The sequence below is a fragment of the Strix uralensis genome, chromosome 20 (assembly GCF_047716275.1).
Source record: "Strix uralensis isolate ZFMK-TIS-50842 chromosome 20, bStrUra1, whole genome shotgun sequence".
NCBI lineage: Eukaryota > Metazoa > Chordata > Aves > Strigiformes > Strigidae > Strix > Strix uralensis.
In genome coordinates this window covers 13,866,140-13,887,546 of record NC_133991.1, presented here as the reverse complement: position 1 = coordinate 13,887,546, position 21,407 = coordinate 13,866,140, and the positions used below count along the sequence as shown (strand labels likewise).

The following is a 21,407-nucleotide window of genomic DNA, read 5'->3' as shown; positions in this document are numbered from 1 at the left end:
TGCTTGATGCTGAAGAAAAGCTGTTCTGCCTGTTTTACTGGAGAGTTTGTACAAGATTAATTCTTGAAAACTAGTTGTGCTTCTTAGATTCTTACAATCTTTTACTCCAAAATGAATGAGACAGCTTGTAGGGTACGCTGCCTGATTTGGTCCCACGTGAGCATTTCCAAAGAGGGGATCTTGAGTCACCACTCAGCCAAGGAAAGGGGAGGAACCACTGATACACAGGTCTGACGGTACTTCCAGCGGTGCCCAGACCTCTGCCTTGCAGCCGCTCGCTGTGATCCGCGTCTGCCCGGACCTTGGTGTGGCAACACGTGCTGCGGTGGAAGCGGATGTAGAAATAAGCTGCGCTTGGTGTTACACAGGAGACAATCCATCCCAGAGAGGACACAGGGCTCGTGATGTTTTATTTGCCAGGCTCTAATTCTGCAACTCGCCCATTTGAACGAAATACAAATCAATCACGGGATGTCATACAAGTGTCTCAGGAAGAAACATTTGCTATTAAGAGGACAGAGAGGTGACACGTCCAGTAGCCCACAGTTTTCTTTATTACCCCACATGCCCCGGCACTCCTGTCGATACATCACCCCCCAGACCACTAATGAAAATAACATTTGTTGTCTACTCGCACAGCTCAGAGGGAAGCTGTTCCCTAGCCGAGACAAGGGTACTTCCTCCCCTTCAAGAAACTTTCAGAACGTTCCTCTCTGCAGACGGGACGGGGAAGTGTCTGTCCCGTGGCTTTTAGCTGGAACCGGCTTTCGAGGATGAGCGAATGGAGTCAGGCGAGCTCAGCGTCCTCCGTGCGAGCTCCGCCGCCGGTTACCTGCGGTGGTGCAGAGCGAGCACCACGGAGGACTGGCAGTGTGAACCGTCCTCGTACCGCCACGTCCATCAGAAGGCAGAAAAAGTCCCACAGGTGCAAATCAGCATCAAGTGGTGACTGCCAAGGCACAGAAGGTGCTTAAATGTTCCTGGTTTCAATTTCTTCAGAGAAACAGTGATAAGCTTCACGTGGTGACAAATGTCTGTGACTAAGCCACTTCTCGGCACTAGAGCTGCCTCGTCCTTAGACAGACTCTGCAGTGGAACAGTGTTTCCCCACACGCTCCACCGCCCCATGGGGGAGGTGTGAGGCTGCACCACGTGCCCGCTGCAGGCACCCGGAGCCACTGGAGGCACCCGGGAACGGCTAGTGGAGAGCACAGGAGAGAAAGGCACGGACATCAAACCAGTCCTGAAGTAGTTTTCTGCTCAGAAAAGCACCTGGTCATTTTGTGGATAAATACTTTCCTCACTTTTAAAAACAAAAATGTGAATATTTTTCCAGTTCTGTAAAGAACATTCTCATTAGTAACAACACTATTAAATAGCCTACACACACTACTATGCTAAAGGCCAGAATCCTCTGGCCAGAATCCTCTGGTTCTGTAACTTCTTCCTTGCACCCTTTACCATGAGGTGGGGAATCACCACGGGTGCAGAATTTGACCCTTATGCCCTCACAACACCCTTGCAAGGTAGATAGGTACCATGCCACCTTCTTCAGGAGAAGAAGCTGAGGCAAAAAGAGGTGAACTGACTTCCGTGAGGCTGCCCAGCAAGTCTGGCAGCAGAACTCAGGCCATGCCCTCAGATCTCTCCACTGTCACTCTCCCAACTCAAACTCCAGGGCTGAAGCACCCACCTGCCACTGGCCAAATACACCCAGTCCAACACCATCCTTCTGCAGACTACTTCTGCTTCAGAAATTCCAGAAACACGTGCTACAAAACACTTTTCTCACAGGACCTGAACTCCAAAATACCCATGACAACTCCCATTGCTGTCAGACAGCACAAGCCCTGATATCTGGGCCTCTGAATTTTTACAAGGGCTTCAATCAGAGCCTTTCTCATGCCTTCTCTCCACTCCAAAATTCCGGAGTTAATTAACAAGGCGCATCGGGCTAACCCTGGACCTTTCACAATAGGCATGAAGTCCTGTAGGTCACTGGTCATTTCCAGGCTGGCACTAACAAAACGCTGGCTGGCAGGTGAAACCACATCCCGTGGCAGAGAGAGGGAAAGGCCCCCAGCCCTGCCATTGCCACAGCGCAGGAAACTCAAAGCCAGGCTTAATTTATCAGCTGAATCATGACCAGCACGGAACTGTGTTATCTCAACCCTCAATAAGGGCGCCTAAATGCAGTGAGATTTGGGGGTGAGAACATGGCAATGGAAATTGTGTTGGATGTTGACTTGGAAGGATTCTACTGCATGGTTGAGGCCCAATTAAAACACAACATAACGTGACGTACCCCTTCCTTCACCGGACAAGTGACAACAGGGATTTCTCTGCACTGCTGCTGAGTTGTGGGCGTAACAGTTAATGAGTTTTCAGCCGCTGCCTGGGTGCAGTGTTCAACGCCCACGATTTACAAGTACAAACCAGTGATACAATAGTTCAAACCGTTTGATACAACAGCCCGCCCTCTCTTTATTTAAAGTTCGATAAATTCTAAATCGCGACCCCGATTGGAGGTACAATGGATCACCTGGTCATACTTATGATCCAGACACATGATCCTTAGGGTTGTGTAATTAAAGAGCACTTTTGGTTCCAGCACGACTGGAATAAATTTGAGTTGGTTCATGCCTGGCCTGACGTGTGACTCCCAGACGGCAGGAGACGCCTGACACTGGATCTGAAGTGGCGGTGACTCTGCACAGGGCTTCGGGCAACAGGCAGCAGTATTAAGGGTCCTTTCCTCGTTCAACACGTGAATTCTTCACTGCTCACTGGTTCGCTGTGCTGTTTGCCCAGGCTGGGAACGTGTCCAGCTCAAACATAGGTCTTCCCCATGTGTTGATGGCCAGTGTGACACAGAAGACTCCAATGATGTTCATCACTATTCCAGATCTAACCTGCGAGGACAAAAGTCCAAACCAACAACAATAACCAAACACCAGCACAGCAAAGGGCAGCGAGGCCTGTTTGTACATGCACAAGAAAGAAACGTGGTCAAATAAATCACAGAAATAGCCACTGTACCCACTGCCCTGTGGAAATACCAGGGAACACACCGTGCAAAGCCTTTGAACACTTTGGTATGTGACTAGTCCCGGAGCTTTAAGGCATGTACAAGTTGCTCATTAGTTAAAGAACAGCTCCTGCCCGCTTCAAGTCTGCAGTTAGAAAACCGATGATGTTTGGGTGTTTGGCACAGGACCAGGCGCTGCGTGGTCTGGCAGGCAATCAGAGGACCAGAGCCTAGGGCAACTGATTGTTACCTTCTGCTTTCAGCTGCGGGCGAAACAAGGCTTCGGCTGCACTCGCCAAAGCCCCAGAAGACTGGAAAGCACTGACTGCATTTTAACCCTTCAGTGATTAAGAGATTTACGACTTGTCAGTCCAATTGGGCTGGGCTGCATGTCTGCCCATGCCTGTGAGAACGGTACTGCTGCTCCAGAGATGCAAATCTTCACTGCAGTATTAACACCGCGTGACAGAGGGGCATATGGTGGTGGTTACAGCCCATAAGAGCTTCCAGGTACTTTGGAAACACTCGGCTAAGAAAAGTAAATTCTCACCATATTTCAGGATAAAAGCAATGGAGAGCTCCAGATAAGAGACAAGGAAATGATCATCTTACCATATCCAAAACACGGATGTGGCCGTAGGAGAACACTATCGCGTTTGGCGGTGTTGCAACAGGTAACATGAAGGCAAAGGAAGCGCTGAGAGTGCCGGGCAGCATAACATACAAGGGGTGGATCTTCACAGATGCAGCCTGTGATGAAACGGAAAGAAAACTGCACTGGAGGTGTTCCGAAAGAAAAGCATAAAGGATGTTTCCCAGACCACTGGGACACACGGGCTCCTCTCATTTCCTGGTATTATTGCACCAGAGTCGTTTACAAGCATTTCATTCTGAAATCCACACGTGCTTAAAGCTGACTTTGCCTCGTTTCCTTTCCCACAATACTTAAAACCAATGTTGATTCCTTCTTGTTGTTTGCTTTGCTCTATGGTATAATTTGGAGTTCTGGTCAAATTTATCCAACTGTCTTTTCTTTGACCTCAGACCACACTTCTGCCAGGATAACACAGGGATGGGATTATAATCACTAGGTATGTGGAGTAACACTGTTAGACGTTACATAAACTCTGAGGGACTCAGAACTTCAGTGCCAATTTAAGTCACTAATAGCTCAGCACTCTTGATTGGGATAATTTTACTTTGATGAAATGATCTAGAATTTTCCAAATTAAAGAACAAAGTAACCTGTTTTTTCCTTTTTGCTACAATTTCAATTCTGCTCAGAAAAGACAGCAAAACTTACCAGGTTGTCCTCCATAAATTTTTAAATTGTTCTGGCTTCTGATGGAAAATGACACATTTCAAATAATACTTTCTGTATTCTAGCATAAAACCATGAAGATGAAGGAACCATTCAAAGGGATTAATAGAAAGTGCTGGATTTTGGTTTGGTTTGGGTTTTTTGTGTGTGTTTTTCCAGTTCTGAGTTGATGGTCAAATACAAAGTGACCAGAAGTAACTGACATTTGTTGATCTGTATTTAGAAAAAGTGCCCCAGTTCACTTTCTGCAGGGCCAAGGGACACACCTGGCAGAAGGCTTGAACTGGCTCCCCTCCAGTGAGGGAGCCGTGGGACAGGCGTCCTCAGCCAGCGCCTCCCCCCAGGAGGCGGGTTCTCAGGCTTCAGGCGCATCGCAGGGGCGGATGGGAGAACGTTCGCACTCCCCCTTCCCATCCACATACGACGCTATAAACTCGGCAGCGAACACCACCTACATCACTGCCCATCACGGCGTACTGTCAGGCGACGGTTTCATTGCTGCCTTTCAGATGAGCACTGGAGCAACGTTCAAGACAATAAATACAGTATTGCTTTGCCTCTAGAGACTGTCGGCTTAACTCTGTTCCCCAGCTGCCAGGACAGCGGGATGGCAGTACCCTTACCATGGATGAGAAGACAGGGAGGAAGAGGGTGGCTGTGGCGACATTGCTGGTGCATTCGGTGAAGACTGCGATAATAAGTGAAAGTACCGTTGCAATGGCCCATGGTGGGATAGATCCTAGTGGAGTCATTTGATGACCCAGCCAAGCTGAGAGCCCAGAGTTCTGACAAGGAAAAAAAAGTGGTTTTCAGTGAGGCTGAGAACCCCTAGCTCATGAACAGGGAACTCATGTGTAACATTGCTGCCAAATAATGCTAAATGACTCCTGAATGATATAAACACCATCCGGGAAAGTACAACGATCTGTCACAAAACACAAAAACTAATACTGAGTCCCACTTTCCTGATTTATCCAGAACCCAAATACTTGCTTACACTTCAGTTACAAAATTATGGCTTTTCGCTAAACAGAGACAATTATTGCTGAGATGATTGCGAATACTTCATGTATCACTCAGAAGTTTCCTGGCACGTTTCCCTAAGGTTTCTGAAGATACTGATGCCGTATGAACACATCTATGTAGGAACATAGGCAGTGATTGACTCAAAGCAGCTTACAAAACCTGTGGCTTGATGGCTTCTAGTGCTCTGGAGCTTTAATAATGGATGTGTGATGTATGTAGATGAATGTAAGGCCCTAGAGCTTTAATTTGCCCCACGGTTTAAAACTACCTAGCCACAAAACTTAGATCTGAACATGAATTTCCCAAAGCATGGCACTGTTGATAGCTAAGGCTTGCCTTGATTTAGATACACCTTAGCAGTGATGAAGGAAACAGTATGATTCACCTCAAAATTCTTTTCTGTTTGGGGAATTCAGCTGCCTTTTCTGTGAATTTCTGAACCTGGGATCAGACCATGGGCTTTGCCTGGCAACAGCCACTGACAAGAAGCTCAAGAAACCCCAGTGTACACAATTTTGGAAGATATCTACCCACAATGATTTTCTCCCTGACCACTTCAGTAGTGGTTTGGTTTAAATCTGAAGATATATATCCTTTAAACAAACCTCAAATGGTTCTAAAAATCTTACAAGTGTTATCTATGCTTCTATTTTTCTAGCCATGGCTGGGATGGGGATGATAGCAGAAATAAGAAAGGCTGCTTTTCTGGTCTGTCCAGCCAGCGAAGATCCCAAACTACTCAGCAGCCTCCAAGAGCTAAGATAAATGGAAGAAACTTGGTCAGAGCGCACAAATTCCTGAAAAAGAGGCCCAAACATTCACCTCTCCTCCCAATCTTTGCTAATTTGGATCTGTCTCCAGACCTGAACATCTCTACTGGGTTTGGCTTTGGGTGCATGCCCAGTAATACAGGACTAGATAACAAACCAGGGAAGTTCGCCTTTGAGTCAGAGAAAAACAGATGTCAGGACATACTGCGCTTGCATCAGCCAAAGCAAAACCTCCTCCCAGCAGCAGCACAATGCTCCAGGGCATCTTCCTCTGAACCACATTCCAGTCTAGCAGCGGGGCTGATAAAAATGGCTTTTTTATATCTGAAGTGAGAAATGAAAAGCAGAACATGTTTTAGGAGAGGGAAGACATTTTGTCTCCTGTTCTATAAGATACTAAGGAAAGACCCAACAGGCAGATGCACATTACTGAGGAACCTGCACAGGGAAAGGGTAATACCCATCAGCAAGACCATGCCCAGCCCTGCCCAGGAGGTGAGGGAGGTGAGCTACCCTGGAGAACTGCATGCAAATCCAGGATATGTTTCTGCCGTGTTAGCTGGAGCTGGCTGTTTCAGTGTTACAATTCCTCTCTTAAGTACCTTCTTCAGCCTGTTCAGGGTCAGACATGCTTGGATTCCAGCCTATGAATTTGGGTTTATTAGCCGGAAGGATAAACAGTAGCAGGGCAATAAACACAGCAGGAGCAGAATCAGTGATATACCTAAAGAAGAAAAGAGGATATAGTTTAGACAACTTTCTCCCAGAAGATGGCTGCCTTCCAGCACTGCAGTCACTGCTCTTTGTCATCCTGTTTGGGGATTGTTCATTAGCAGAATGGGTCATTAGTTCATGACTAAGGTCTCTCAGACCTGCCACAACACAAACACCGTAATAAAAGAAACTAGCTACAATACACATTAATAACCCGAGTGACAGATGACAACGGCTCCCGGGAGCAGCGTTCCTTCTCTGTGGTGAAGCCAAGATTCAACAGCTGTATCTCAAAGACATGTAAAGAAATGGCCTGAATGAGAGTCCCATCATGCATTTTATGTTCTTAATGTGCCACAGACATCATGCAAAGAACCATTCAAAGCACCAAATCAATTTCCCAGGGAGTTCTAAGCTATTGTTTAGAGGTGGCATTACCAAGTACTCAAATGACCACAACTGATTGCAGCTCATACAAACAAAACACTAACGTGTACGTCAGCGTGACTGAGACCAGCATTACAGAATTTTCTCTTCCTTTAGGAGGTTCAGCTTGCTCCAGTCTCCAGCCTCCACTGCCTCCACAGTCTCCAGCCTCCACAGATGGTCAGACAACAGGTCAGTTGGTGCTTCCACGCACAAGCGATAGGATCAAGCCCAGCAAACACATGAATTCAGATAAGGGTGGAACGAATGACCCTGCACTCAAGATGGAATGTAAGAACAAGGAAATCTGATTCACAGCCAAGAGGGTATAGGATGAAAAAACCCTTAAAAACTTACTTTTCTCCTTCTGGGAAGAGCCTGGCGGCCCAGCCTTTTACAAAGCCTGGGTGTCTGGAAAACCACAAGAGAACCAGCAAAACAAACATTAGGAGGACATTGAATTCAGCATAAGAGATAGGGCCTAATTTCTTCATTTCTGCCTTCAGCACGTTGTATGCAGCTTTTTCTTTAGCAGTTCTCTCTGTCCCACAGCCCCAGCTTTTTTTAAAGCTTTAAGAAAAAGGGAGAAGAAAATGCTGTAAGTATTAACATACTAGAAGGATTTAACATGCTTGCCACTCTGAAGCTGTCACTCCTGGGGACAGACACAGACTACAGCAGAGGCCAGGAAAAAAGAAATGACAACAGTGTCAACGTATTTCATGGAGACATGCCAGTTCTCACAGAAGAATGGGGTCTATGAATGGATGTAAGTCTCTGTCCAATTTGGAGCAACCTGGGATGAAAAACTCAGTTTTGAATGAAGGGTAGCAAAACAGATATGCCTGCTCTCCTAGGGCTGAAATTCACAGGTATGAAATTGAAAAATAAAAAGGCAATTCTGCCTGAACATTAAGAATGTATAAAGCTTTTGCCTCAGTGCAACTTGCATGAACACAGAAGGTTTCCAGGCCTCAAAAGTTGCTGTGAAATGGAACAAAATTACTAAGTGTCAATGCATTTGTTTTATCCAGATTTCTCAGTAAGCTGATCTGCAGCAGCTGAGGGGTTTACACAATATCATGTAGTTAAATACTCACTTGAGTCCCATGAAGGAGCACTGTAACCAAAGCCAAGCTAGTACCAACATCAGAATCATGTTTGGAAATGCAAACCCAAACCAGGAAGCAAAATTCACTATATCATTATTGTTGGGGTATAACCTGAAAAGAAAAGAAAAATGCTTTCTGCATGAATGTCCAAACTTTTAGTAACCTACTCTCCCTTTAATACGTGCTAGTGACAATTATACATGTAAACCTAGGAAAGCCATTACAAGTAATCACAGGCAACATCCATAGCCCAGCTGAAGTCAAGAGAAAGGCACCCAGGATTTCAGAGCAGAACTGAAATGATCCTCAGTTCCTGTGCTTTAATGCATATAGGAGCTCATGTTGATATTTTAGGTCTCAGTCAGATGAGCGCTGCTGAGAGATCTCCCACACATTCCAGGTGCCTCTCACTTCCAACATGCCTGCTCATTTACCCCAATTTCTTCCTCCCATTCATTCTAATAAGAGAGGGAGAATTGTCTTTCCTGAAATTAATAGCTGGCTGCACTTCTGCTCACTTCAGTAGAAGACAAAGTTGCTAGTTGGCTCAAAAGAATGAAGCCAGTGTTTTAAGAACAGCAATTTTTGTTCTTCCCTGTGTCCACCGATAATGAGTGGAGGAAAAATACCAGTAGCAAACTTCCAGCTGGGTGTTAACACCGATGGGCAGTGTGGCAGCTGAGGCTGCAGTACTCCCAACAGAAGGAAGCAATGTTGAGGGACTCTTGGGGAGTCTGCAAAATTTCCACTGTAGATTACGTTGCATTTAAATCAATTCCCAAACTCAGTTTAGCAAAGACAGTATTTTGTGGATAACTCATTTCCTTTACAACAGTATCTGTACAGTTCCCACAGCCACAGCATGGAGGAATATTACAAGGCAAGGCTAAGCTATTTTTAGCTCTCTTCGGTGTGCTTATGAGAAGAGTTAATCAGACATTCTTCTGATGCTCTTCACTGCAGTCCCTCTGCTGATGTGCTGCATTTCAGGTGAAAAAGAGGAGGCAGAAGAACCAGTGTCTCATGATCAACCAGCTGATTGCTGATTACCAGCAAGTATTTCCAAGTTTCTCAGGAGACCTATAATACCAGCACACAGCTGCCTAAAAAAGGTTGAAGTAGAAAAATGAGGCCCATCACTTCATACACACTCCTCACTCTCAGTTCATTAACTGGTTATTGCTTATAGTTTGCAACTGAAACTGTCACCTAAGACTAGTCAGTTGGTGACAGAAACAGTAAGGTGGTGTAAGTAAGAGAAACAGCAAGAATGGCTTACTGATTCATCTGGCCTTTCAATACCATGTTTGGTCCCGTCCCAGTGAGTGTTGCAGTTCCTCCAATGCTGGCAGCATAGCACACACAAAGTGTCATTCCCTTACACACACGCTTCCTCATTTTCTTTTCCTCAGAAGATCTGGGGTCATCAGGGACTTGTCCATTGCTTATGACTAGACACAAAGAACATCACTTGTCTCAAGTAAAGTTATGGAGGCAGAGAGTTCAGGACAGGGTCTGCAGGCACAGTGCTTCCTGTTTCTGTATGCCGTGTATTATAGTTAAAAAAACCACAGATATGTCCCTAAATACTCTGGACTCGTGTTCAAGAGGACCTGAAGAGAGAGGTTGTCAGTCTGGGTCTACATGATCCAAGGATGCTGTTGTCCATCTCGGTGCCACAGTTTCTCAGCAGTAATTTCCTGTTTCACAGAGAGGTTTACCACCAGCCAGATACTGTAGTCACTGGAACCATTCCAATACCACAGCAAGAGCCCAACCGGCTTTAACAGCTGTGAATATGGGCAGAAAAAACCCCACCCAAAACCAAATTCTTGCCTGGCATAACTATTAAGATCAATACGTTATGTCAGTTTAATTCAACCGTGAAATTTTGCTGCTGTGCCCATTGTTCTCTGAGGTTAACAGTCTAATATTGAAGTCTGACTGGACTAATGGAGCAGGACAATTAATTTATGGCAATTACAACCAACTCACAATACCAAAGGGTATTTTTTGCACACATTTATTACCTTCACTACACGTTAAAATAAATTTGCCAGCAAAGCCAAGCAGATCCTTCTAAGTGGACAGAAAATGGGCAAAATTATTATTACTGGTCTTAGAGCAGAAGTCTGGTTTTGGGATTCAAGAATCATCAACATTAAAAAGAGCATTTGCAAATACGAAAACTTATCTTTAATACAACTGTTTGTTGTCACTCTGTAACCAAGTGGCATCCTTGTGGGCTTGCACATCTTACGTAAACAGCGTGCCTGAGCTTTGCACAATCATAGTGCACTCTCCTTCACAAGAGAGGTAAGGAATGAAGTGACCAAAAAGCAGACATCACGTATCTAAACTGTGTATCCAAACAAATAGGAGCAACGTCGGGCACACCTAAACACCCTTCTCCTACACTATGCCTCCGCGGACACGTGAGCCAGCAGAGCAGTGAAATCAGAGGGACTGAGTCTGTGGGCATGGTTCAAACCAAGTGAAACCTACTGCAGAACCACAGCACTGACAGAAGGACCTTGTGGAGTCAAGCACCGGGGTAAGATCACACCTTAAAGTGTTCCACGGAGTGGTTTGTCTGCTGTGAGTCAAACAACACCAGCTCCTCTTTCAATGTAGCTTTTAAAGCATTCCTCTTTCTTCTCCCCACCTCCACATGCAGTCTGATCAATAAAGAGATATTTATTACCCCAGAAGCAAAACAGGTTGCATTTATACAAAATTTTTCAAACATTCCTACATGGCTTAGAAGCCAAATCCCCACTGATAATCGCAAGATTTAGAAAGTGCGATGCTGGGGGGTTGGATGATATTTCCCACAGGATATGCTTTTCACTTCCCTGAGCAGGCAGTTAAGTCTAGGGAAATGATGGGAGGATGATCCCAACTTGAAGGAAAGAACCTAACAATCTGCATGGGATCTAGCACTAAGCATAACAAAATGACAGCCACCAAAATTGGATGGCGTTTTGTAAAATGTCATGCATTTAGGGATTTTCAGTCAGGTTACCATCCTCTTTCCTTGGAAAAGAGAACTCGTGTAGCAGGTTCAGCAGAATCGACTCACTGATGCGTAGGCCCTCACCATGCACTGAAGTGGGATCCGACGCATTCTTCTCCTCCAGCTCAATCACTGTGTTTGTTTGCCCAGTTGCTTGTTCCATCATGGTCACATCATACTCTGTGTTGTCCATTTGATCCAGGACAGCCTGGACAATGGGAACCATCATGGCAGTGGTGGCTGTGTTACTTATCCACATGGACAGGAAGGCAGTGACTATCATAAATCCCAGCATGAGGCTGAAAAGAGAGAAACAGGCAGAGGAGAAAGGAGGACTAGGCTTCGTAGTCGCTGTGATTTAGAAAGCAGAGCCCAGACAGGGCTGTGTGTAGTGTCCAGTAATACAAAGCAGGGCCACATTCCCTTCTAGGACAACTCTGCCACTTCACTAAGGAATCCCAGAAGGCCACTTGGCTCCTTAGTCCGCACATGATTAAATACGTCATCATTTTGTCCCCAGTGGCAAGCATCTAGAATTTAGCCAGATGCTGTTTTGGCTAAAGGACAAATAAACTGTTCCTGCTGCCACCTCTGGAAACTCTGTGTAAGTGCAGCTACAGAGGTTCTTGAAGGTTCCCTTCTCTACTGACTGTTAAACACCATCCCTAGGCCTCTGCTAAACTGACAGAGGCAAGGAAGAAGCAATGTAATACTCTTACAGTGCAGGTTTCACCCCAAGAATCAGCAGGACCCTCAGCGCAATCCTTTTGTGAAGATTCCACTGTTCAACAGAAATTGCAACAATCAGCCCTCCAACAAAGAGCATGTTTGTGTCATTTAGGTACTGCAAGCACACCTGGAAAAGAGAGAAGGTAGGTCAGGGGCTCAAACTCAAGCCTCTTGAGAGCTTTTCTAGTACAGTTTGTCTTCATCCTCTCAGAGCAACTCACCGCACCAGGCCCCACCCCAGCACTGGCGTGTCTCTAGAGCTGTCTCCAGTTTCCTGAACCCTGATCTCCTTGCTAAGTGCTGCACTGCCTAGTGCAGGGGCTCTTTGTGCATGATGAACCTTCTTTTTGGATCATCAGGAGTTAATAAAATACAAAATGACAGCAGGTTCCTAAAACATTGTTAGGGGCTCAAAGTATTGTGTACGCCTTAGAAATGCTGAGCTCCAAAATGGGTTTCTCAGCACCTTTAGCAACCACACCTGCCCTTGCCAGTGTGTGGGCCAGCAGCGAGCCTGGGCTGCAGCGCCCGAACACGGCCTCTCTCCCTTCAAACAGCCAGAAGGAGCTTGGGAGGGCACACAGGGTACTTGCTGGTGTCTACCCTGTCAGCAGTCTGTCCCACGCGTTCTGGAATCTCCCAGAGGATACGTTGGCGCTGCTCTCGCATGGGATGGGCTATGAACACACCAGCTGCTGGCACCGGTGGCATCCACGCCCAGAAACAGCCCTTCCCCTCTACCAACCCCAAGCCCACATCCTCAACGTTTTGGGCAAATGCGTACTGAGTTCAGCATCCTCCCCTACAGGAACCCCGAACACCGCTCAGCATGTTCAAAAACAGCAGCGCAGGACTGGAGCAATCCTGTCAGACTTGTTTGTGAAATATGGATGGGGGATCAGAGCAATGGATATCCCTGTGTCAGATCTGTATTGAGCAAGTTTCTTACTGATTTAGAGCTCTGAACTCCAAGCAGAGGGAAAAATACCACAGGCATGAGGGAAGTAACAGCCAGTGGGATCACTTCAGTGCACCAGTACACCGCCATGATGATGATGATATAGGCACATTTGGCCTCCTGCAACATAACGGAAGACATGTTTAAACATACAAAACTTTCTTAAAGACACATTGGTAGCTACACATCAGTAGCTCTTATAAGGGGCCCAAATGCTCCACTGTCTGCCGCTTAACAAGTTGTGCTGAAATAGGTAGCAGAGACGTGAGGATTTAAACTTGTACTTTTAAACCTTGTTCTGAAGCCACTTGCATAAAAAGATCTTTTTGACCACAGTGTTTGTTCTAATGCACCCCCACAAAACGTAGGGTGTGAGAAGGACAAACCTTCCACGAGTAGGTAAGTACAGAGTTTGCAGTGTGCAATTACCTCTTGGCAGTTGGCGTAAGCAGATTTCACATGTAGGAGACAAGAATTTTTAATACTGTTTGTAGATTCGGGCATTTCTATTTTGAGTTAATTATTTTTAAATGGATGGCCAAATTTCCCAGTGCGGATGATTAGCTTGTCTGAAATTCACAAGTCACACCTGAGCCCAGAAACGATATGACTGAATAATTTAGAAGTTTGTAACTTTCTAAAGTAACTCTTAAAGCAAAACTCTTTTACCTTTTTATTTGTTGACTAAGCACATTAGAGGTATTTAATTACTTTCCCAGATCATACTGTGCTTACCTACTAAGGGGATTCCCTAGATTAGAAATGTTGTAACCTGTCTTTTTATACTGTTGATCAGGCACTTTTGTACCCTAGCCTTCCTTGGTTTGTACTTCCAAAACTGTTAGGAGAAGCAAGCATTCATTAGCCAACAGTAAACAGTGTTTTAAAGCTTAAGTCAGTGTTCTGTAGTTCAGAATTTGCTCACATTTAGAGTATGTGTTTATAGGATTTTATTCTAATACAACAAATGGGACTTTATTGCAAAAATAAATGGTGTTACAGTGACATTTAAAAATTGCTGTAAGGTGATATTTATAAATAGGGGTGTGTTTTCCTTCATTTAGTTGAGAAGCTTAAGAACCAGAAAACAGCCTTTGTAAATAATTTGAATTTTTTTTTTTCTTCAGGTTTCCAGGAGATTACTTACAGCACAAGTTCTGAAAAAAATATTTCTTCAGAGACTGAAGGATATCAGACAGATCCTGTTTAAGTCTCTTCCCTTAATAAATATGAGGTGATGAAACAATTTCTGCTGTACTACAGTAACTAAGTGCTAGAACTGACTGTGGTTAATCTGTTGCCAGTGTGAAAGACAGATCAACAGTCCTGAGTGAATAAAATTCACAATACAGAAGAAACACTGGTTTTGTAGAGTGGAGAGTAAATAATTTATGTGAAGTTCAAAAATACAACCATGCTTATAAATTAACTCCAACAACCACAGCCAGTTCAAACAACCAAAGATCTGGAATTAAATCTGTATCTGTATCTCTGCCTAATCTGTGATTTATGGGAACTGTCACAGAATGTTTCTTTGGTGTCTCCATGCAGTTGACAAGAAACACAGTGATCTGCCTCACCGAGAGCTGAAAAAGCAGTTACTGATGGAAATGTTACTCTCCCCTTGTGAAATACTGTGATTTCCCAGATTACACTGATGACACAATATTCCTACAAATACCGGTAAACTGAAGATGTACTTATTTTTTTAGAGAAATTACTTTTCCCAGTATTGATCAAAGTAGTGCCTAACAGTCAGGAATTCCTCTTTCTCTAAAGCACCAGCATTCAACTGAAAGGCAGGGCTGGTGTTACTTGGACAGGTAAACCAGAACGGCTGGCAATTTTGTGTATAAATATGCATGACATTTTCCTGTACTTTAAAATACACTGAGCAATACAGGTCACTCTGAAGAAAGACTGTTTTTTGTATTAGAATAGCCTCTAAAGCTCTAGTAGGCTAAAATACCGTAAGCTGAGCTTTCACATTTTGCCAGGAATGCCAGAAGACATTAAAGACCAGTCTTCACTGGGTTATTCCAATTTTATGCTGGTATAACTCCACTGACAGCAAAGGAGTTGTGCCACCGCCATCACTGGAGTAAGATGGATGTGAATTCGAGGGTATTGCATTTGAAACCCTGTTAACTGTCACTGAGGAAGAATGTCACTCAGCAACACTCCTTAAAGTATCTCAGAGCCTGCACAGCAGAGTGAGCTGGAAAGCCCTTAAGTCCTGTCTTTCAGTCCGCTGCCATCGTTACTAGATAATACAAGACACAATTCTAAATGTGCAGGCCAGTTATGAATGTACTTGTCCTTGGCCCAAAAAGAATTGCATCTAATTTGCAAGGCGGGTTGGGTCTGTAGCAGCCCCGGGTCCTGGCAGTGGCACAAGGTCAGGATGAGCAGAGATGGGCACAGAGCTGCTTCTGCTAGTCCAGCTGCACAGCACCAGTGTCCCAGGACCGCTCAGGGGTGACACCTGCAACACACCTTCCCCAGCTCTGGGCCTGCAGCTGGCTCAGCAGCTGACCGAGCGCACAGAAATGCTCAGGGACGGGCTGGCGGGAAGGGGCACTGCCGTGGGAGGATCGGGCACCGCCTGCTCAGGTGGCAAAGGAGAGGCTGTGGCCAGGGCGGACCGGGCGGCCAGCGCTGCTGAGGCTGTGTGGGCACGGCCCCGCACCGGGCGGGCGAGCAGGATGGTGCCCAGCAAGCCAGGGCAGGGCCCGTGCGGCGGGCTGGGACCGGGGCTCTTGGGGAGCAGGGGATGGAGCTGGGGGACGGGGGGGGGCTCCTGGGGGGCAGCAGGAGAAGGAGCTGGGGGACGGGGGGGGGTTCCTGGGGGGCAGCAGGGGACAGACCTGTGGGACTCTGTTCCCCACAGGCACTTACCCGCGTCGGCACAGCGACCGGCAGCGGCAGCAGCAGCAGCGGCGTGAGGAAGAGGATGGCGAAGGACCGGTACCTCAGGAGGGGCCGCAAGCACGCCGGGGCCATCTTCTGCGGGGATACACGGTCAGGGCGCCGGCAGGAGCAGCGCCCGCCGCTGCCGCCTTAAGTACGGGGCGGCGGGGCCGCGGCGGGAGGGACATGGCGGGGGGCGACACGACCCGCCCGCGCCCTGACGGGACACCGGGCCCGCCCGTGCCCTGACGGGGGCCGGCCGCTCCCGCCCTCAGGGCACCGGGCCCGCTCCTCCCGCCCTCAGGGCACCGGCCGCTCCCGCCCTCAGGCGCTCCCGCCCTCAGGGCACCGGCCGCCGGTAGCGTGCAGGCGCGGGCCAGGAACGAGCAGGCCGCCCGAGAGCCGCCGGTAGCTCATCCACCAGCCTCGCGGGCCCCTCCGTCCCTCCCCGCGGCCGCCGGTAGCGGCCCTGGAGGAGGCGGTGCCGGCAGCCCCTGCCCGACACCCGGCAGTTGCCCTCACAAGTCCCAACCCGACGGCCCGCTCCATCTCCGGGGCGTAGCACGTGGCGTTTCCCGTGCCCCGCTCCTTACGTCCCTCTGCAGCCCCCCATGAACGGGGAGAGCTGCCCAAGGGCTGCGCGTCCGGCTGCCGCACCGGCTGGGAGACTTTTAAGAAGGTGCCGCGGAAAGCTCCGCGCAGCGCGGATCCTCTCGGCACGGCCGAGGGCGCGCTCAGGTGCTGCGCGCTCGGGAGGGGCTGGCGGTGCCGGGGAGGGTGGCGAGGAAGGACTGGGCTCCTCCAGGGAAACGAAGAGTTAAAGCCACCGTGGGGGCTCCCCAAAACAAAGGTCTGCGCAGGCATGCATGGCTGTGTTCGACTGCCTATTATTTTGTGAGAGATTGGGTGTCTGCGATCTGGGTTAAAAATAACCCGGAAAGGTTAACTTGGAAGGCTATTTTTTGTGTTGTTCATTTCAGTGATTTGATCTGCAGTGTAGCCAGAGAGTCAGAACCAGAAGTGATGGCACTACTGAAAGGGTGGCAAGTGCTATCAAGATGGCAGAAAGGAACAACTGGAGGGACTGGAAACAAGACTGAAGACAAATAATTTGCTGATATTTTATGTTCTGCTTCTGGGATGTCAACAGTCACCTGAAATTGAAGGCAGCATAAATCGTATCTTGGCAATTTGATCCTGCAGTCTCTTAGTACAGTCTTACCAAGCAGTTACTGACAGAAATAAAGAATTCCACAGCGAGTGATGAGGGAGCTCTGTCTACAGCTTGCGCTATTTGTCCTCTGCTGACCAGAGGAACTTGAGTGACAGAAGTGCAAAACAAGACACTCCAATGTTACTGTTCTGTTTGTAAAAGCAGTGAATGTCCACTAAGGAAAATAGTAGCCAACCGGATCTGGACGGATTCCAGATCTTCAAACCTTTAGCAGCAGTCCCTCTGGGTAACCTACCAACACAGAGGAAACTTCACACCACTGCAAAGCCCAGCAGAAAGTGGGGAATCAGCCAAAACTCGCATTCCTGTGGCTAGTCTCCAATGAAAAAATGGTCCCTGATCAACAAAGAAGAAGAACTACAAGCACTTAAATAAGAAAATGCAAAGAGATAACTCCAAAGGAGTTGTACTAAGGTTCACTTTGATAGACCAGTGCAAATAAGATTTGCTGTCTTCTTGTTTAAATGAGATGCAGTGCAGAAAAGAGGAAATAAAGGGAAAGGCCATGAACATGTGTTTATACCTTTAGATGGACTAATCCTGTGAAAGGAGACTTCCTTGCTGTACCTCGGAATGAGATCAGGGACTCCTGTGGGCAATTCAGTGAGGCAGTCCATGCCTCAGCGTCCTCTTTTGTCAGATACAGAGAAGGGAAACAATAGTTCCTTATTGTGCAGAATTACTGCAAACTTGCCTTCAGTGTGCCATGCAAAGTGCATTCTATGATATGGAAAAAAACAAAAAAGGATTTGCAGAAAAGAACAAGCGTCTGAATAATAGGAAATCAGACTGAAAGACAGTAGAGTACCCTCTTCTGCTGTTCATATAGCGACTGTCAAGCAGAAGGGTGTACCTTTGGAAGAAGGGGAGAAACACCATTTTCCCTTGGGTTCTTAGGAACAGCTGACTTGCGACAGGGATGAGAAGACAGTGCAGGTCTCCCAAGAGACTGTAGAGCAGAGAGGAAGGAGCAAAGGAAGAAAACAGGGCAGTGTCAATGAGGACCAGCAAGTGCCTGACCCTTAGAGATAAATACCCACTTCCGCATTCTTCTGGTGGAGCTGCCTGGTCAATACCAGCTGAATGAGAGAGGGAGATCTAGGAACAACATTGACTCCCGATTTGAAAGAAAGCGTGTCTAAGTCTTTATCTGAGCATGTTTTTATCTGAGACCCAGGTCCCAAACTAAGCAACTGGAATCTTTTCATGAATCAAGACCAGCACTGATAAACTGAGTTTAGAAACCTAAATTTAAAGGCATTCCCAGCACTTTGACTAAAGCAAAAGTTGGGAAAAATCTTAAGTGTGACCATGGAAATTAGCAACTTTTATTTCTTTTATTTTTTTACAAAAGTAGGCTCCTTTTCTAGAACTTTGCTTGAGGAGGAGAGCAGGTTGGTTTGTTGTGGTGAGTGTGAAATATTTGATCATGAAAAATGCCTGTGCTGACTGCTGAGGAGTCGATTTAGTGCCAACTACAGTTCCTGTGGAAGTCTGCTAGGAATTCAGCTAAAACCAAGCAAAGGAGCTGGTTGTTGCAGAGCAGCAAGGACAAAGTCCTGCATGAAATGAACCTGTAATCTTGAAAGGTAAATTCTGATCTTGTTACCCCCTTGTTTAGGCCACCCTGCCACTGCACACTTCCTATCTGAGATACCTCCACCACTATTTTATAAACCATTGGAGGTTTATATGTGTCAATTCATGCTCTGCTGTAAGAACCAGGAGGCCAAGAAGTTGCCTGAATCCAGATGTTAGAACCACATATTTGCGTATTGTCGCAAACAGCAGCGACATGGGCAGGAAGAAGAATATGAGTGAGGGCGAGAGATGAGACACTGACGTTCAGATCAGGAGGTGGAGAAGCTGTGCAGTGCAGCCAAGATGCAGGAAGGGGAGGGCATGGCTGGATGAAATGGGGAAGAGGGCAGTTCCAATGCAGGACAGGGCTGGGCACTTCTCTGAGGGATCAGCACGCACCAACAGGGAGAGGCAGAGGAGCATGTTCGGCCTGGCAAGTCTTCCAGCTGTTCCCTGTCCCCCTCAGTCTGTGTGTTCAACTCGGATACACTTGGCAGTGGCTGGATATGAGAGTGCTAAAGGAATGGCAGCTCTTTCACATAATTTGCCCATGAGCTTCCTCTTCACTGTGCCAAGGAGAAGGCGGACAAAGCTTTGGCTGCTTGCTTTACAGATCCAGTGTGACAGCCGGGTGAAAGGAAGCTGCAGAGAGCCCTTCGTGCTTGCAAAACCTCCAGCAGGAGGAGGTTTAGATGGTTCAAAGAGAGCATTCAAACAAAAACCTCCCACAGCCTGAAATTCAGCTCATGCTAATTGAGCACTAACTGCAGGCCTGCAAGAAAAAAAGAATCCTTTCCTCCAGTCAGTCCTGCTCCAAACATAGCAGAGACCAGAGCAGTATTTACAAATAGGTATGTGAGATGTGTGGTTTCATGGTCTTTAACTACTGCTTTAAAGACAGTAGGTAAAATTAGCTTTTGGTTGCAGACACCATTTAGAAGCAGGAGATTGTAGCAGCCTTTGGGCTAAATTTTGAGGTTGTTTTTGGTAGTCAGCTTCAAATCAATTTACAAAGGAACTCAGATCTTTGTCTTACAAAGAGACTTAGGCATGGGTGTGTCATGAAGCAGAACCAGGAGCTGAATCAGGTCTCCTGTACCTGCATCCCTTTCCCTGGAACAAGACACCACGGCTCCCATTTGCTGCTGTGCTGCCCTAGTAAACACGGGTATTTTAAAGCACTCCAGGAACCGAGGGTATGATGCAGTAACAGAGCCAGGCCCACCCATGGCTCACTGCCACTGTCCTGCCCTGGCTTTCTTGCCATGTCTCAGCTGGTGGCTCTGGGGCTCACTGGAGCTTGACAAAGAAAGCAGAACTTTTTTCTGCTGAGTTAGTGAGCTGAATAGGTTCAGTGAAGTGTTCAGCAAGCACCAGAGCCAGCTCAGGAGACTGGGCCACTTATGGCTGGGAACAGGAACAGCTGGGAGAGGAACAGCCGCACCTTTCCAGACAGCAAGTTTATAGATGAGCTTGACAGCACTGTCAAACCACACAGACTCTTGCACTCTTCCCTTTCATACTTCAGATACCAGGTTCCGTGACGGGAGCCACTGTAAAGAGTTCCACTCAGAAGTGGGACACTACTGGAGACTAATTAACAGAGGCTGACCTGCATTGTTTGGGTTAGTAGAAAGTGACTAGAAATCAAGACCTCTTGGAAGACAGGAATTCCAGGGTCATCAGTCCGGCAGAAAAATTGGAAAATAAAGATTTTAGTATGTTTAGGTCATTCCCAAGAAGTTGCTTTTCTGATATATCTTATTCACTACAAGCCAATCATCCCAGTTACTCCTGCTCTTGCTGGATAGGAATGGTCTGTGGCATGGAGGCTTTACAGGTAGCAGTCGATTCATTTAATTACAGATATACATATTTTCTGCCTCTAATTCAAATGCTGTCCAAGCACACAAGTACAGTTTGCCTGTTTTAAAGTAGTCCATTTGACCTAGATAACCGCTATTCCCTCTCCAGACAAAAACTCTCCTCACGTTCTTTTTAAAGTTCTTTCATGTTGCAGGCTCCATGCAACACCCAGAGCTACAAAAGTTTTAACAAAACTATATTAAACAAGGACTGTAAGACCTATCATACTTGACACTGAGAAACAAAATTGAAGACAACTGACCCTGAGACATTCTAGGACTTAGCAGAAAAAAGAAGTGTCTTCTACCCAGCTTTTGAAAATCACATTTAAAAAACAACTAGCTCAGAACTTACCTCTGTGTGATGCTTGACTTAAAAAGATCCCTAGAAGAGGTCTTGTACAATAATGTTATGCACTGGAAGGTTTACACAGAATTTAAATGGAAAGAGTTATTACTGGCATTCAGAGAAAATCACTGTTTCATTACTTTCCGCTTTCCCTCCAATCAGTACTCTCCAGTCACTGCCAGTCCACTGTGTTGCTTTAGGAGTATCTTTCAACTAAGTTCCCAGTGGAGCATCTGATATTTTTCCAAGAAAAGCTTTTGAGACTCTGAACGAACAGTCCTTTCAGTACAATCCCTGTGCCCAACAACTTTCTACATAAAAGCCCTCATTATGAATTTTGAGTCAGTGAGGTTTTCTCAGTCAGTGTG

General features: G+C 46.5%; 1 protein-coding gene across 2 annotated transcripts; it reads right to left on the bottom strand.

Annotated features, from left to right (window-relative positions):
* Nucleotides 1-2,459: 2,459 nt before the first annotated feature.
* On the bottom strand, nucleotides 2,460-21,188 carry SLC13A5 (solute carrier family 13 member 5). Of its 2 annotated transcripts, XM_074890297.1 has the most exons (13): nucleotides 21,046-21,188; nucleotides 15,999-16,106; nucleotides 13,092-13,220; nucleotides 12,133-12,269; nucleotides 11,498-11,712; nucleotides 9,677-9,848; nucleotides 8,386-8,508; nucleotides 7,643-7,855; nucleotides 6,748-6,869; nucleotides 6,351-6,469; nucleotides 4,973-5,134; nucleotides 3,641-3,778; nucleotides 2,460-2,912 (listed from the first exon to the last, which is right to left on the bottom strand). In XM_074890297.1, the coding sequence occupies exons 2-13, from the start codon at nucleotides 16,101-16,103 to the stop codon at nucleotides 2,784-2,786; spliced, it is 1,764 nt and encodes a 587-aa protein (XP_074746398.1). In that variant the 5' UTR covers nucleotides 16,104-16,106; nucleotides 21,046-21,188; the 3' UTR covers nucleotides 2,460-2,783. The 2 variants fall into 2 exon arrangements, with proteins under 2 accessions (XP_074746398.1, XP_074746397.1); XM_074890296.1 differs by lacking the exon at nucleotides 21,046-21,188 and having other exon boundaries at nucleotides 15,999-16,341.
* Between the last annotated feature and the right edge of the window lie 219 nt (nucleotides 21,189-21,407).